The 18,507-nt window shown below is 40.6% G+C and overlaps 1 protein-coding gene across 1 annotated transcript in view; it reads right to left on the minus strand.

The window, feature by feature from the left end:
* The window catches only part of CPN1 (carboxypeptidase N subunit 1), a 55,510-nt gene that overhangs the window by 10,612 nt on the left and 26,391 nt on the right, over nucleotides 1-18,507 (minus strand). Inside the window, exons 4-6 of the mRNA XM_077455482.1 lie at nucleotides 17,368-17,553; nucleotides 14,513-14,624; nucleotides 8,934-9,073 (exon numbers count right to left, since the gene is read on the minus strand). Coding sequence (XP_077311608.1) covers nucleotides 8,934-9,073; nucleotides 14,513-14,624; nucleotides 17,368-17,553 — 438 coding nt within the window. The remainder of the gene's footprint in view (nucleotides 1-8,933; nucleotides 9,074-14,512; nucleotides 14,625-17,367; nucleotides 17,554-18,507) is intronic.

Genomic DNA, 18,507 nt, shown 5'->3' on the forward strand with positions numbered 1-18,507 from the left:
CCAATAATAATAGGGTGGTAAATTAACAGTGCAAAGCCTTCCCAATGATAAAGTTATGAAAACTGAACTATGAAAAAACTTTAAAATAAAAGTCAAATAACTGAGCAATATAACATATTTACCATAATAAAAGGGCGATAACTGAACAATACAAAACCCTTAGTATAATAAAAGGCTCATAACTGAAATATACAAATCCTTTAGAATAACAAGGAATGAAAACTGAAGCATACAAAACCTTTACAAAAAAAAAAAAAGGGGGAGAAACCTGAATAATATAAAATGTTTACTGTAATGAAAGGACGATAATCAAATGATACTAAACCTTTACAGGACAAAAACTGATTGATGTAAAGCCTTTACTATCATGAAATGTTCATAATTGACAATATAAATCCTTTACAATACTAAAAGGGTAATAACTGAACTATATAAAACCTTTACAATACTAAAAAGGAGATAACTGAACAAAACAAAACCTTCACATCAATAAAGTGATAAAAACTGAATTGTACAAAAACTTTACAGTAATAAAAGTTACATTACTAAACTATACAAAACTAACAATAACAGAAGGGCAATGCTTGAATACAAAACCCTTACTATAATAAAAAGGGTCATAACTGAAAGATGCAAATACTTTCCAAAAGTTAAGGATTCAAAAACCGATTAATATAAAACCTTTACTGTCATAAAATACTGATAACTGACCATATAAATCTTTTCCAATACTAATAGGGTAATAACTTAAAAAATTGAAACATTTACATTAATAAAGTGATAAAAACTGAATTGCACAAAAAACTTTACAGTAAATAAAAGTAAAATAACTAAACTATACAAAATTCTAAGAATAATGATAATAATGGCTTGAAAGCTAAAGGATACTAAAACTTTAACATAATAAAAGCATAACCTTTCCAATAACAAAAGGTTAATAACCTAATGATACAAAGCCTTTGCCCTTGATAAAGGTATGAAAACTGTACTATGCAAAAACGTTACAAAAATAATAGTTAAATAACTGAACAATACAAAATCTTTACCAAAATAAAAGGGTGGTAAATGAGCAAAACAAAACCTTTATCAGTTTTCCGACTGCCTCACGTAGGAGTACAGTGGCAGATCGGCTCTACTGCGTTAGATCACGTATCTAATACGTGATCCAGCTCTTGTGGGTAGAGGAAGCACACACCCACCATACTGCCTATTAATGAAGAAAGGAGATCGGAAAGCCGCATTCCAACGCAACTCCCTTATTGATGTAAAATATGATCCATACACCGACAGAGGTAGAGGTACAAATAGCTGAGGCGTTTCACACCCTTATTGGTGCTTAATCATAGCTGTAGGACCCCCGACCACAATCTCTCATTTATACATATGAAGTACTGATCACATGATCAGACGTGTCTCTCCAGATTGTGATCAGGTGTGCTCCATAAAAAACACACACAAATGGAGGGAGAGGGTGTGGAGGCGATTAGTGCAGGGATCGTATGAAAACTAACCCTTAAAAAGGAGAATTCAACCTAATTCAATCTATAAGTACTGCAAACGATCGTCTCCAAACATCATTAGTCAGAAACATGGATATAGTCAGAAATGTAAAAATTAAAACAAAATTAAAACAATATGTCACCCGAACTTCATTAAACGTTAATAAAAAACAGAAAAAATTATGACACTAAAAGTCTATCCATCCAAAATTTCTGAATAAAGAAATAAAGAAAAAAGACATAAAAATATTGTATAAAGATATTATACATATAAAATGTGTTCAACATTCGCCAATTGGTTTTCAGGGAGGCATATTATACACAAAAGCTATGAAACAATATATTGCAGAAAAAAAAGCAAAAAAAGAAGAAAGGAAGAAGGCAGGAGATAAACCCCCACCCATTCCCTCCCCCATCCCCTCACCAAATCTCCCCTCTTCCCCCAAATGACAAAAAACATATGGACCCCTATACATAAAAATGTAGGAAAGACCATACTAGTACTCAATTCTGCTTCAAAGTAAAAATAAATATGGATATGAAAAACAATATATCAAAAACAATGAATAGAAAAAAAAGATTTTGAAATTGGACCAAATAAGGACAAGAAGCAAAAACAAAAGAAACAAACAAAACAAAACCAAACGGGAGAATGACAGAACCTCACTGCTTTTAAGGTATACATGTGTATAAAATTATAGGGGGCATCTATATATTATATAGTTTGAAGAAATATAAACCCAAATGGGCGCCTAGATGGTGTTAACCACTTGCCGACCGACTCACGCCGATATACGTTGGTAAAGTGGCACGGGTGTGCAAAATCTCATACCTGTACGTTGGTGCGTCATCGGCGGCTAGCGGGAGCGCACCCGAGGGTCCCACGGACTCGAAGAAAGACGCCGGGAGTACTGAATATTGCTCTCGTTTATAAAAATGAGGCACGTCCCATTCAAAGTTTAACCCTATTGGTTTCCTAGTATTGAGGTTAAATATCCAGAACACCTCTATTTTGTACAGTGTCCTGAATCTATCACCTCCTCTGATAGGCATGATAATAATGTCAATTCCTTGTATAACTAAGCTTGAGACATCTTTATTATGAAGTTCGTTCCAGTACCTGGCAACATTCGTGGAATGATTTTTCTCAAAGTCATATAAGTGATTGTGAAGACGATCCCTTAGGCCTCATACACACAATACGAAAATCATAAGGGAAAATTCGTAAGACGAGCTGTTTGCGGATTTTCTGATCGTTAGTACGGTGCTTTCGACAGCTGATTTGAATTTTTCGGCAGACAAAAGATGGATGTGCAGGCAATAAATTTTTTGTCGGATGTGAACCCAGCGTCTGATTTTCGGATGGTCAGTACAGAAACCGTCACACAAAAGTCGAAAGTACAAACACGCATGATCGGAATCAAGGAATGACCGGGAAAAGTTTGGTCTTGTAAACTACCATTCGTAATCTAGAATTAACATTCGTAATGCGGCAATCGATGAAATGTCGAAATGCAGCGCACATTCTCATCTTCTTTAATAATAAGCTGCTCTGCTGGTGATAATGATGTAGTTATGTCAAACATATTTTAAAAGGCATTTGTTTTGTATGATCTGAAAATCGCGAATCAACGCTCACCAAACTTCTACTAACATGAAATTAGCAGAAGTGGCCCAAAGGGTGGCGCTTGAGAAATTACCTTCCTCTTTATACTCTCACAGTACATCACTACGATCATGTTTGTTGAACGACAATTTGCGCATAGTTAGTATGCTAGACAAAATCCTACACACTCAATCAGACACTCGGTCGTACAACAATCAAACCGTGTGTACAAGGCTTTAACCTGGGAGTCGTTCGACCCACATATTGAATGTTACATGACTCACAGGTCATGGTAAATGAAAAATTTTTGAAAGTTCTGCTAGTAGTTACTAAACACTACATCTCCCCTCTTTATAAAAGCGCAGTAAGCACACCATATCTATATGTACCTTTAAACTGCAGCCAATAAGAACATGGACTAGTGCTAGTATACAAACTGGGTCATAAATATCTCCCTAATGTGGGGGCTTGACGAGAGACGGTTTTAATGCCTCATGGTAAAATCTGAGCATATATTGGATTGTTAAACAATACAGGACAATAACAATTCATAACACCACCTGTCCTGTGATTAGTCACACCACAAGCCGATCAGCGGGCCCCAGCTAATTTTTGCCGTCCGGGACCCACTGATTGGTGGAGAGGATGACAGGACAGAGCTCTGTGAAGGTAAACAGGGAGTAAAAAACTGGCACATCCCTTAGAAAAAAACAGCACCCAAGAACCGCTCGGCACACATTTACCCCTTTTATGACCCTAGATGTTAACCCCTTCACAGCCAGTGTCATTAGTACAGTGACAGTGTATATTTTACTGATTTCTGTACTAGTGTCACTGGTTGCCACAAAGTGTCAAAAGCATCAGTTAGTGTCCAATTGCCCGCCATACTGTCACTGTCCCACTGTAAGTCACTGATCACCACCATTACTAGTATATAAAAAATTAAATATAACATACCGTATAAACTCGAGTATAAGTCTAGTTTTCAGCACATTTTTTAGGCTGAAAAACCCCTCCTCGGCTTATACTCGAGTGAGGGTCTTGAGTGAGGGTGCAGCCTCACTGTGCCCATCTGCAGTCTGTTCCATCCATTGTAACAAAACCCCGCCTCCTCCTCATCCGTGATAGATGGAACACTGATACAATGCTGGTAAACTGTATCAGTGTTCCATCTATCACGGATGAGGAGGAGGCAGGGCTTTGTTACAATGGACAGCTGCCGAACAGACTACATGACACAGCCGGAGACACCCGCTGTTTTTGTTATCAAAGGTACAGCTGCAGATGGGCACAGTGAGGCTACAGATTGGTACAATGAGGCTGCAAATGGGCACAGTAAGGCTGCAGATGGGCATAATGAGGCTGCAGATGGGCACAGTGAGGCTGCAGATGGGCACAGTGAGGCTGCAGATGGGCACTGATGATACAGGTGGGCACAGTGAGGCTGCAGATGGGTACATTGAGGCTGCAAATGGGCACAGTCAGGCTGCAGATGGGCATTGTTTACCCAGTAGCTGCTGCATTTCCCGCCCTAGGCTTATACTCAAGTCAATACGGTTTCCCAGTTTTTTGTGGCACATTTACCGTATTTATCAGCGTATAAAACGCACAGGTGTATAACATGCACATTTATTTTAAGAGGGAAGTTTCAGGAAAAAAACTTAAATTTTAAATAAGGAACTTTGAAGCAAAATAAGGGTCAGTGCCCATCTGTAGCCTCATCAATGCCATCAATGCAGCCTGATCAATGCCCATCTGCTGCCTCACAAGTGCACCCTCATCAGTCCACATCAATGCAGCCTCACAAGTGCCATCAATGCAGCAACCCCACCGCTGCCATCATTGCAGCAGCCTCACCATTACCTTCAATGGAGCAGCCTCACCATTGCCTTCAATGTAGCAACCTCACCATTGCCTTAAATGCAGCAGCCTCACCATTGCCATCTGTGAAGGCTGATTGATGCCCATCTGCAGCCTAGAGGGGACGGGGAGGGGGGCGGAACGAGCATTGACAGATTACATACAGTGAGAATCTTCTATGATAGAACAGTAGTCCAATGGCGGCCCAGGAGGCGGGACGTCCTATTACAGAGGCCGTAGAGTCTCACTGTATGAAATCTGATGGTACTCGTCCCTCCCCCTCCCTGTCCCCTCCGGGGTAACTAAAATTTAAGTATAAGTGCATAACACGCACACGCTATTTGCACCAAATTTTCAGGGTGAAAAAGTGCGTGTTATATGCCAATAAATACAGTAGATGGCTTGGCTTATATTCGGGTCAGCTTATACTCAATTATATACGGTAGTTTAAAGATGCTATAACTTTTGCGCAAACCAATCAATATACACTTATTGGGAGTTTTTTTTTTACCAAAAATATGTAGCAGAATACATATTGGCCTAAATTTAGAAAGAAATTCGATTTCTTTATTTTTTTTTATTGGATATGTTTTATAGCAGAAAGTAAAAAAATATTGTTTCCTTTTTTTGAATTTTCGGTCTTTTTTCGTTATAGTGCAAAAATGTAAAACCCAGTGGTGACCAAATACCACCAAAAGAAAGCTCTATGTGTGTGAAAACTATTTTATATACATTTCATTTGGGTACAGTGTTGCATAACCGCACAATTGTCCGTTTAAATAACGCAGTGCCAAAAAGCAAAAAAAAATGGCCTGGTCATGAAGGTGGGGGTAAATCTTCCGGAGGGCAAGTTTATATAACAAATGGGTGATAACTGAAAGATACAAATCCTTTACAATAATAATAAAGGAGTGAAAACTGAAGCATACAAAATCTTTACAATAAAAAAAGGGATGAAAACTGAATGATGCAAAACCTTTACCACAATAAATTGGTGATAACTGAATAATACAAAACTGTACAATAAGAAAGGGGTGAAAACTGAAAGATACAAACCCTTTAAAATAATATAGGGATGAACAATGAAAAAACAGCTTTACAAAAAGGTCATAGCTAAATGATACAAAACCCTGTACACACGGTCAGAGATTTTGACAACCAAATCCGTCGGATCTTGTCCGAAACTGTTGCATACACACGGTCGGACTAAGTTGTCGAAAAATACGATCATTCAGAACGTGATGACATAATTTCGTTACGATGGGACAACGTTCAGGCTAGTAGCCAATAGCTTTGATGTAGGAATTTGGTCTGAGCATGCGTGGCACTTGGTCCGATCAAAATTCTCTACACATGATCGGAGTATGTCCGATCGAACCAGTTGGTCGGAAAATATTTCCAACAAGTTGGAAAATTGGGTCCGACGGATATTCCGACAGAATCAGTCCGATGCATACCACACACAGTCGGATTATCCGACGACACGGTCCGATAAGACACATTCCGACGGATTCTCCGACCGTGTGTACAAGGGCTTAGAGACTCCTAGCCTTCAATCTAGGCTGGCCTCCAAAGAGGAGGGCTTTCGTAGCAGTGAAAAAGGTTAAGGTGTAGGAGCACCAAAAACAAGGAGTTAAAACTCAACATATTATATTTGTTCATTCTTTTGCTTGCCCAAACTCTAAGAAAATTGGAGAACTTGAGCAAACAAAAGGACAAAAAAAAAACGCATTACTCTGACCTTGTGTGTTTTGAAGGTCCTGCACATCAACTGCTTCAGTGTTGTGCGCATGAACCCAAGTATTATGGAGAGAAGTGCTAAGGAGTGTGAAGACGCAGTATAAGTACTCATAATTTTTTAGTTTTCAAAATAAATTATATTTTCAGTTCACAAAAAGATTTTATTGCACAAATTAGTTTTGTTTACAGATGTTTTTTTCTTATTATATTATTGACTTAGGAGGGTTTTTTTTTTGTAAAAATAAAAATCACAGATACTATTGCTCAGGTGTTTGTTCATTAAAAACTCTTTCTCTTGGGATATTTGAGAAGTTCTATGTGGGAAAATGGAAACTGGAGCCATTCCAGGTGGAGACAAAATATTAAATAATTAATTATTAAATAAATAAAAAACGTGAACAGTTAAAAGGTCAGTCCATCAAAAACAGGTATTTCAGTCTATATGAAATGCTGAACCGTTAAATCCCCTTAAAGAGGAAGTAAAGGCAAAAAAAATAAAAAACACACCCTGTAAGGCAAAGGCATAATGAGCTAGTATGCATAGCATACTAGCTCATTATGAATAACTTACCTGAGAACGAAGCCCCCGAAGCGGTCCTCCGTCTTCCTCTTCGCCGCTGCCATGGATCCCGGAGCGACTTCCGGGTCTCGCTGCTCCGGCACTGTGATTCGCCGGAGCCGCGATGACGTCACTCCCGCGCATGCGCACAGGAGCCGACACTCGCAGGATATCGCTGTGATGTGCGGCCTGCCCAGTGCGCCTGCGCGCCGCTGTCTGTGGTGCATGTGCCGTAGACAGCGGTGGCTGTCTTCGGGTAAATATCTCCTAAACTGTATAGGTTTAGGAGATATTTCTTGGACCTACAGGTAAGCCTTAATCTAGGCTTACCTGTAGCTCAAAGTGGTTTGTAAGGGTTTACAACCACTTGTTTCTTGTATCTCTGAGGACCTTTTTTGGTGAGATCTCTGTGCTTCGTTCCTGTATACCCGCTATGGCCATTATGAGGAGTTCCCACTCTATTTGTTATTTATTTAAATTTATTGAGAATGTAACAGAAGGAGTTGGAACAAACAACGCTGTTTAGAGACACCTAAATCTTCTAGATGGAGAGAAATTATAACATTTTGTAATTATATGAGGGAGATCCCGTAGATGAAAATTGACTTAGGCCACCAGACTCTATCAATCACTTTTGGGTAGCATGACAATTTAAAGGGGTTGTAAAGGTTCGGGTTTTTTAGGATGCATTAAGGTGAAAAAACGCTTGGTAGTGACTGGCCCCCCAGCACCCCCGTTTTACTTACCTGAGCCCTGGAACTTGACCCGCCGGGGACACGCTGTCTCTCTGCCCGGGGTTCTCGGCTCTTGATTGGATAGATTAATAGCAGAGCAGCCATCGGCTCCCACTGCTGTCAATCAAATCCAATGATGTGGACGCTGGGGGGCGGGGCCGAGTCATACATTCGGCGGCTATGGATGCCGAATGCTGGACTCGAGAGTGCGCCCGCAAGGTAACCCCCTCAGGCCGCGTACACACGGGCGGACTGTCCGCCCAACTAGGTTCGTCAAACAGTTTGACAAACAGTCCGTTCAAAATTTGCATGAGCGGACTTGACCACACACGACGAACGAACAGTCCGCTGAAAACTTGCGCGATGACGTGAACGGCACGTACGACTGGACGAGAAATTCGGCGTCCGATACACTGCAATGCAACCTTCGCCGTGTAAATTCTTTCTGAGCATGCGCGAGACTTAGTTTGCCGAACAAGCCTACACACGAGCGGACTGTTCGCTCAAACCAAGTTTCAGCGGACAGTCTTACGGAAATTCCGAAAAACTTTGTTCGTCAGACTGTCCGCTGAAACTGTCCGCTGAAGCCCACACACGAGCGGACTGTCCGCTGAAACACTGTTCAGCGGACAAAGTTGGACGAACAGTCCGCCCGTGTGTACGCGGCCTCAGGGAAACGCTTCTCCTAGGGGGTTATCAGATGTGGGGAGGAGCCGCGATAGCCGTCGAGGGACCCCAGAAGACGAGGTTCGGGGCCACTCTATGCAAAATGAATTGCACAGTGGAGGTAAGTATGATATGTTTGTTATTTTAAAATAAAAAATAAAAAACCCTTACAATCACTTTAATGTTTTCCTCCTGGATAGAACTATGAAAAAAAAGAACATATGGTCCTCTTATTTTTGTCAATCTTACACCTTGAGTAGAGAACTCACCTGTTCTATAAATGAGATCAGAGCCTCGCGGTTCCCATCCCACTCCCGCGGCAACTCCGACTCCTTGGGGAATTTGTTGCAGCTCAGCTCCAACGTTATTTCAAAACAGTTTTTGTAAAGATAATTGAAGTCCTGCATACCTGTTAGAATAAATTAAAATGACAAAATATATAGTTTATAATAATAGAAAGTTGTGCTGTATTGGGTTCCTATTGCTGTTACACAATTAAATACAATAAAAAGCATCTTAAAATGACAAAATATATATTTTTCTATTTCTTGTTTCAATACAGAAAAGATACATGCTTGATAAATAGTTAATATTATAAATAGATTTTCACTTTAAGTTAAAAATGAAGTTGAAACACATTTATGTGAATTAATTTTTCCACTGAACTCTCCTAATCCAAGGCACCCCTGCCAGACAGCATGGTAAGGTCTGTGACTTTACCATTTTCCACTTCAGTTAAGTAACACAGCTTGTTTCCCAACATACCCCAGCCTGCTGATTGGACAAGGAAGGTGAAAAAGTACATTGATGAAATAAATCCTCAGCAAGGGTGACATGGACAGCACTGCACAATGCAGTATAGCCTGCATGACTCACAGAGCTGGCCCTCCTTCTTCCAGTATGACATCATCCATAACCTTGGCCACAGTTCTACATTAAAGATGTGAATACACAGCTGTATTAAATGGGGGACTTTAATAGCTGCTGTTTTAATCTTGATAATACTGGATCCGTAGTTGTCAGTTTTAGTAACATACATAAAAAAATGCCATCCACCATGTACTGTATCTTTTTTTCTGCTCTTCTGAGTAAGTGAAAAGTCATTTCTCTTTGGTGCTCTTATTAGACAATCCAACTCTTACATTATTCTACACTGCAGCCCAAATGTAGGTGACAGTAGTTGGTCCGCACACCAATATAAACATTCTCCAGTGGAGGTATGAGGTTAATTCTCTCTATAATTCCTCACTAATGTATTGAGCACAATTCTAACATATAAGGTCAATTACTAACATCTTAACATACAAACACTCAGTGATTCAAACGCAAACGGCCCATTAATAAAACAAAGATGTCGATTGTAATGTAACGGCATAATTAATTAAGTGGAATGTTTTGTGTTATGTTCTCAGTGGTATAACCAGCCCAGGAATGTAAAATGTCTGTAGCCAGTTACTCCCAGAAATAATCTCATTAACTATTTTAGGCATTTTGGTTGGTTTAGCCTTCCATGACCTCAAACAATCCACCCGGCTTGGATATGCCTAATTATTACAGGAAGGCAAACATAACCAGCAGCTATACATTTGGAAAGTCTTGAATAAAACTGAAAGTCATTCGTCCGTGACATTCTGTTTATGATACAGAACAGATTTCATAAAGGGCTAAAGTTAGCACCTTCTACTGAAGATGACAGTGGTCTGTATTATGATATATGTGGGGAGCACCGTCTACACTGTTAGAAGGGAGCACATTCTACACTACTAGAAGGGAGCACCTTCTACACAATTAGAGGTGATCAAATTCTACACTACTAGAGGGGAGGACCTTCTATACTACTAGAGAAGAAAACGTTCTACACTACTGGAGGAGAGCACCCTCTACACTGTTAGAAGGGAGCACATTCTACATTACTAGTGGGGAGTACCTTCTATACTGTTAGAGGGGAGCACATTCTACACTGTTAGAGGTGAGCACATTCTACACTACTAGAAGTGAGAATGTTGTACACTACTGGAGGAGAGCGCCTTCTGCACTGTTAGAAGGGAGCACATTCTACACTACTAGAGGGGAGGACCTTCTACACTGTTAGAAGAGGGCACATTCTACACTAATAGAGGTGAGAACATTCTACACTACTGGGGGAGAGCACCTTCTTTACTGTTAGAAGGGAGCACATTCTACACTACTAGAAGGGAGCACATTCTACACTACTAGAAGGGAGCACCTTCTACACTATTAGAGGTGATCAAATTCTACACTACTAGAGGGGAGGACCTTCTATACTACTAGAGAAGAAAACGTTCTACACTACTGGAGGAGAGCACCCTCTACACTGTTAGAAGGGAGCACATTCTACATTACTAGTGGGGAGTACCTTCTATACTGTTAGAGGGGAGCACATTCTACACTGTTAGAGGTGAGCACATTCTACACTACTAGAAGTGAGAATGTTGTACACTACTGGAGGAGAGCGCCTTCTGCACTGTTAGAAGGGAGCACATTCTACACTACTAGAGGGGAGGACCTTCTACACTGTTAGAAGAGGGCACATTCTACACTAATAGAGGTGAGAACATTCTACACTACTGGGGGAGAGCACCTTCTTTACTGTTAGAAGGGAGCACATTCTACACTACTAGAAGGGAGCACATTCTACACTACTAGAAGGGAGCACCTTCTACACTATTAGAGGTGATCAAATTCTACACTACTAGAGGGGAGGACCTTCTATACTACTAGAGAAGAAAACGTTCTACACTACTGGAGGAGAGCACCCTCTACACTGTTAGAAGGGAGCACATTCTACATTACTAGTGGGGAGTACCTTCTATACTGTTAGAGGGGAGCACATTCTACACTGTTAGAGGTGAGCACATTCTACACTACTAGAAGTGAGAATGTTGTACACTACTGGAGGAGAGCGCCTTCTGCACTGTTAGAAGGGAGCACATTCTACACTACTAGAGGGGAGGACCTTCTACACTGTTAGAAGAGGGCACATTCTACACTAATAGAGGTGAGAACATTCTACACTACTGGGGGAGAGCACCTTCTTTACTGTTAGAAGGGAGCACATTCTACACTACTAGAAGGGAGCACATTCTACACTACTAGAAGGGAGCACCTTCTACACTATTAGAGGTGATCAAATTCTACACTACTAGAGGGGAGGACCTTCTATACTACTAGAGAAGAAAACATTCTACACTACTGGAGGAGAGCACCCTCTACACTGTTAGAAGGGAGCACATTCTACATTAATAGTGGGGAGTACCTTCTATACTGTTAGAGGGGAGCACATTCTACACTGTTAGAGGTGAGCACATTCTACACTACTAGAAGTGAGAATGTTGTACACTACTGGAGGAGAGCGCCTTCTGCACTGTTAGAAGGGAGCACATTCTACACTACTAGAGGGGAGGACCTTCTACACTGTTAGAAGAGGGAAAATTCTACACTAATAGAGGTGAGAACATTCTACACTACTGGGGGAGAGCACCTTCTTTACTGTTAGAAGGGAGCACATTCTACACTGTTAGAGGTGAGCACATTCTATAGTACTAGAAGTGAGAACGTTCTACACTACTGGAGGAAAGCGCCCTCTACATCAGGGGTCTCAAACTGGCGGTCCTCCAGCTGTTGAAAAACTACATGTCCCATCATGCCTCTGCCTGTGGGAGTAATGCCGCGTACACACGACCGTACTTTTCGAGGGACTAGGTCTGACAGACTTTCGACGGAGTTCTGACGGAGTTCTGACGGACTTTCCGAATGAACGGACTTGGCAACACACAATCACACCAAAATCCAACGGATTCGAACATGATGACGTATGACTGGACTAGAATAAGGAAATTCATAGCCAGTAGCCAATAGCTGCCCTCGTGTCGGTTTTTTGTCCGTCGGACTAGCATACACACGAGCGGATTTCTCAGTAGGAACTGGGTCCGGCGGAGTTCTGTCGGAAAAATTTGAAACATGTTCCATTTCTAAAGTCTGTCAGACTTTTGCAAATCAAAAGTCTGCTGCAGCCCACACACGATCGAATGGTCTGCCGGAATCATTCCGTCTGACTTTTGATGTTGAAAAGTCCGCTCGTGTGTACGCAGCATAATACTTGTAACTGTCAGCCTTGCAATGCCTCATGGAACTTGTAGGTTTGCAACAGCTGGAGGGCCTCCAGTTTGAGACCCCTGCTGTACACTGTTTGAAGGGAGCACATTCTACTCTATGAGAGAGGAGCACATTCTACACTACAGGAGGGGAGCACATTCTTCATCATTAGATGTGATCACCGGGACCATTCAGAAAGTGCAGCACAGCTCGCGCATGCACATTGGGTTTCTGGCTTTGAAGCCGCAGGGAGTCACAGCCGGTGTTCTGACTAGAAGTGTCCACCCATCAGATAGTGTCTGCCCCGTACTGTGCAGGCACAATACGGAGGACAAAGGAGACGCTGAAAGTCTCCAAAGAAGAACAGCTGATCATGAGGTATACACGGCGCCTGTGCAATTAATATTACAGTCTGTCACACTTTTCCAATGCTCGAGGGGGTGGATTTCTGAAATGGGCGCATGTTTGCAGGGCGTGTTTACTGAACTGAAGGGTGGGTTTTGTGAAGGGGTAACATATATTGTAACATTGAAGTACCCGCCCTTATCACCACCCAAGCTGTGTGCATTCTGTAGGCACACCGCCCCTTGCAAAGTTGTACGAGCATCGGGAGCATGCGGGAACGTGTGGCAGAATGAGGTATTAAGTGCGCTAGCGCAGTGTAGAGCTCATGATCAGCTGTTGATGTTCAGAGATTTTCGGAGTCTCCTATGCCCTCCGTTGTCCTCTGTAGTAGCACAACAGGGCGGACATTATCCGATGGGGGGTTATTTTTGATAAGAAACTGGCCGCCCACAGTTAACATGCTGGCATTGATGACCCGAAGGACTGGCTCAGGTGAGGACGGCGCTGGATCCTTGGACACATGAGTGTCTGTATGTTAAAAGTCAAATGCTACAGTTTTTGTAGCTGCTGACTCTTATTTTTTGTAGAATTGACGCTCCCTTTTAAGCAGTATACATATTTCAAAAGCTTCTATGGTATGACCAAATGCCTTGTGCTTGTCTTGCTTAATGTGTTCCTTTAACCTTTTCATTTTTCTGTGATATATCTAAAAAACAATAGGCTCAGATGTTTCACTTGAGTCAAACAGATATAAGCCACTTTTTTTTTTTTACATCTTCAAATTTTATTTTATTTTTATTTTTTCATAATATTGTTGGGGGCAGAGTCAAACAGATACTGAGGACATATATTCCTCATTCCCTCAGCTGCACTGTGGAAAATGTGGAATAGACTCCCTCCAGAGGTTGTTCTGACCAGCTCAGTAGATGCTTTAAGAAAGGCCTGGCCACCTGGATTCTTTCCTAAATGTACATAATATAACTGGGCACTGACATTTACAGGTAAAGTTGATCCAGGGAAAATCCAATTGTTGAATTTATTTCTCCTGCTGTAGAAAATTGGATCCCGCTTTTCTGTTTTTTTTTCTGCCTTCCTCTGGATCAACAGTGGCTATAGTATTGGGTATGTGATTGTATGATATATTTTTTTTCTATGGTTGAACTAGATGGACTTGTGCTTTTTTTCAACCTGACGAAACTATGTAAATATGTAATAAGTCCTGTTTTAAAAAAAATATTCTGTAGTTATGACTCATGGTTTTAAAAATAAGAACAGAGGATTGGAGCCCCTAGCAAAATGCCCAAGGCCCAAACAGAGTCCTACAACTGAGGAAATTACCACAATATAATCAGAGATTTTCATGCTTATTGGTATAACTGATGCATACCTTTCGATAGGGAATACCAAGAAGCTCCATTAGTAATGCCATAAGGAAAGTAATCCCCACAATTAAACTCTCTATGCATCCATCCATGAGCAAAGGAATAAGACATTGCTAACTGCAAAGACAAAAAAAATTCAGATATCAGCCAGGTAATATTAATGTACAATGTCAACACATTTAGAGTATGAAAATATCAGTAACTAACAAAAGTGCCAAGTGTAACAAGATTGGAAATCAGCTGAAGGCAGAAGAGTTGTCACTTTAAAAGTACCAACAATGCACATTGTCAAAAAGAGCCAACTATTAACACTAGTCTCTGAAAAATAATGTTATGAAGGTCATTGACTATAAAAATAGCACATATTACTCAACTTGTGTTCAGGGTAGTCAACCATCACACTACATAGGTTAGCCATGCTACAACAAAGGTCTAGGAAGGATAACCTCTACAAAACATGTTTTTGAGAAAGACAACGTTTACACAGCATGTGTTAAGAAAGGTACACCATTGTGTAACATATACAGTATGGGACAAAGAAGGTCAACCACCAGATGACAATTGTTCGCTACACAATATATGTTTAAGGATGCCAGCCAAAAACATAGAAGAAGAAGTTCTACCAATACACAACATTTATCCATTAAAGATGAACTACTCTAAAAAGTGTGGCAGAGAAAGTCCACCCCTGCATAACAGTTGTCAAAAAAGTCATAGCTCTACAAAGTGTCTCAAAGTTGACCAGCTGCTTGGAAACTGTGTTTAGGAAGGATAACTCGTATACTTGCATGTTAGAAGGTCCACCATTACAAGGCATGTGTCCATGAACATCTCTCCTTTCATAATCACTCCCAGAATCAACTAAATCAAGGAAAAATGCCTACAACTAGGGATGCTACGTGATTTATTTACTAAAAGTGGAGTGTGAAAAATCTGGAGCCAATCAGTTTCTAACTTCAACTTGTTCAATTAAACTTTGACAAAAGAACCTGGAAGCTGATCGGTTTCTATGCAGAGCTGCATCAGATTTTTCACTTCAGTTTTAATAAATCAACCTCTATGTATTTTAAAGTACATATAAAAATAAAACATTTGTGGAAGCATCACAGTTCTCAACCTCCAAAGAATCCCATGTCTGTACAGTCAGCTGGAAAAGTGATGGCTTCTGTTTTTTGGATTTTAAAGGCATATTAATGGTGGATTTCCTTCCAAATGGCAAGACCATAAATGTACAGTCTTATGCTAACTTGCTAACCCAACTTTGTGAGGAAATAAAATCCAAAAGGCCTGGGATGCTGACAAAAGGTGTGCTATTCCACCATGATAATGCTCGTCCTCTTGCTTTCACAGTTGCAATTGCAACAATTCATCTGTGTGGCCTCAATTTAATACCAAACCCACTATAGTCACAAGATTTAGCACCTTTGGACTTCTACCTCTTCCAGAAGCTCAAAAAGCCATCTCAGTGGAACCAAAAGTTCTTTAACAGTAGGAGTAATGCCACGTACACACGACCAGACTTTTTGACAGACTAGGTCCGACGGTCTTCCCGACAGACTTTCGGCGGAGTTCCGACGGACTATCCAAATGAATGGACTTGGCCACACACAATCACACCAAAGTCCAATGGATTTGAATGTGATGACATACGACCGGACTAGAATAAGGAAGTTTGTAGCCAATAGCTGCCCTAGCATCAATTTTTTGTCTGTCGGACTAGCATACACACCAATGGATTTCTCCATAGGAACTGGGTCCAGAGTAAACATTTTAAACATGTTCTATTTCTAAAGTCCATACGATTTTTGGACAGCAAAGGTCCGATGGAGCCCACACACGATCGAATTGTTAGACAAATTTGTTTCGTCGGACCTTTGCTGTCGAAAAGTCCGGTCGTGTGTACGCGGCATAAGAGTAGGTTATACATGTTGTAACGCATTTTTTTGCTGACCAGGCGGAAACCTTCTATAAAACTGCCATTATGGCACTGGAACATCGATGGGACTTTGAAGTGCAAAGACTCCAAAAGGTATTATATTGAGAAATGACAGTTTGAAATAAAGTATTTGTTTTGTATAGAGTAGGGGAAAGTTAGAATCCCTGTCAGTTTCTTTGTACTTTCTTGGTCCCCTCTAGTGAGATTCCTTCTTTCCATTTGTAATGGTGACCACCATAACTGGGGCAGAAAATTATGGGTAATCCAAAATTTTACAATGTCACCAGAACAGTAGATAAGGGTAAAATTTCCAATAAGGACAGTACACTCGATTTAGTGGCAAGAGAGGATTTCCCAAAAGTTTTGTGAGTTTTTGTCTTATTTCCTGCTGTATTTAACCTGGTCACACAACCTAGGGCATAACGTTTGCTGGCTATACACATATATCTGTATGGACAATGCCAAAATTCCCTGCATCATTTCTTTTGTAGCTATACCTGGTGTGGACTAGAGACAATAGTCTGAAAAATAGTTTTATATGAAGAAGGTAGTCAGCTGGGATGGTAATGTCATGCCAATTCCTCATTCTTCCTACTCTTTGTAGAGGACTGCATACCAGTATGATGTACATACTATTTGAAAGTAGAGACCAATAATCAGCTTTTGGCCGGGTTCACATATGTGCAGCTGTAGGTTCGTACCTGAGGTCTGGTGCGTGTCTGTTCACAAGTTCAGGTGAATTGGCACCTAAATTGGACCCAAACACACACATGACCCTCTTTCAAGGGACTGCGGCCGTCCCTGACATGTGTGAACCGGCTCTATTGAGAACCGATCACACTGGCATGTCATGCGAATTGGATGAGGGGAACCCCGCATATGTGGGAACCCGGTCTTAGAGTAGGATAATATGATATAACTTACTGCTTTAAACAGTTTATCATCTGGTGTAGCAGAATAGCTTGTGGTCCGGCGGTAACCCCTGACCCGAAGATCTTTACTTTTATCAAACGGATAATTAGCTACAACAGCTCCACCGTGGAGGTTTGCAGAAAGAACAAAGTTGTGATTTTCAATCCAGTTAATTATGGCCTGTGTTTCAGGTTCCACCTGTGAAAGATCAGATATAATTATCTGCAACATGAATCATATTAATGAAAGCTAATTATTAATGTTATACATAAAACTATAAATCATATAACCAAAAAGTAACAGATCAGTCCTAATTCACTCGTTACTTTCTTGTAGATGCTAAAGAATCAGTAACGTATATCTCAAGCTAAAACATTTTTTCATTTGGGATTGAGAAGGCAAGGGTTAAAATCCCTATCAGGTTTTCTTGCCATCTGTGTCCCCTTGGGGAGATTTCATCATATTTCCTGTCAGGTAACACAGAAAGAGATCTCTCCAATATGAAGGAAATGTCCTTCTAGACAGTTGTTGCTATTGGAATATACTGTGGGGGAAGGGGGGTTTACTAAAGGCAAATAGACTGTACACTTCGCAAGTTGCCCCAGAGTTTAGTAAATGAAGAGAAGCTCTGTTGACTTCCATCATTCAATCATGTGCAGGCAATAATGCTGTTTTTTTCCTTGCATGTGATTGGGTATTCTTTGTGAAGCTTTATCCCATTTGCTAAGCTGTGGAGCAACTGCACAGTGCACAGCTCATTTGCCTTTAGTAAATTCACCACAGTATATCCTTTATTCCTATTCTAGTGACAACTCTAAAAATGTGGCTTTCATTTCTGGTGGCAATAGTCCTAAGGACAACAAAAAAAAATACTTTCAATATAACCTAAAATAAAAAAAGGTTTTATATCCCCCTGGAAACCCCATGACCTTGAGTTTTGAGGTCTACATTTATCCCAATGTCATTAAAAAGAGGCCCCCGTTTTCAGTTTGATTTTAAATTTGTAAATATTGGGATCAAATAAAAAAATAAATAAACAGAAAAAGCAAAATATGGAGTGCAAACATGCACCACCCCAACTTGGGCAGAAACAATACCAATAACTATGACAGGGAGACCCTACAACCCAGTCTTCTACAAATATAAGAGGCA

Source organism: Lithobates pipiens, unplaced genomic scaffold, assembly GCF_037356315.1.
Source record: "Lithobates pipiens isolate NorthernLeopardFrog02 unplaced genomic scaffold, aLitPip1_a1.2 Scaffold_25, whole genome shotgun sequence".
In the NCBI taxonomy this organism is placed as follows: domain Eukaryota; kingdom Metazoa; phylum Chordata; class Amphibia; order Anura; family Ranidae; genus Lithobates; species Lithobates pipiens.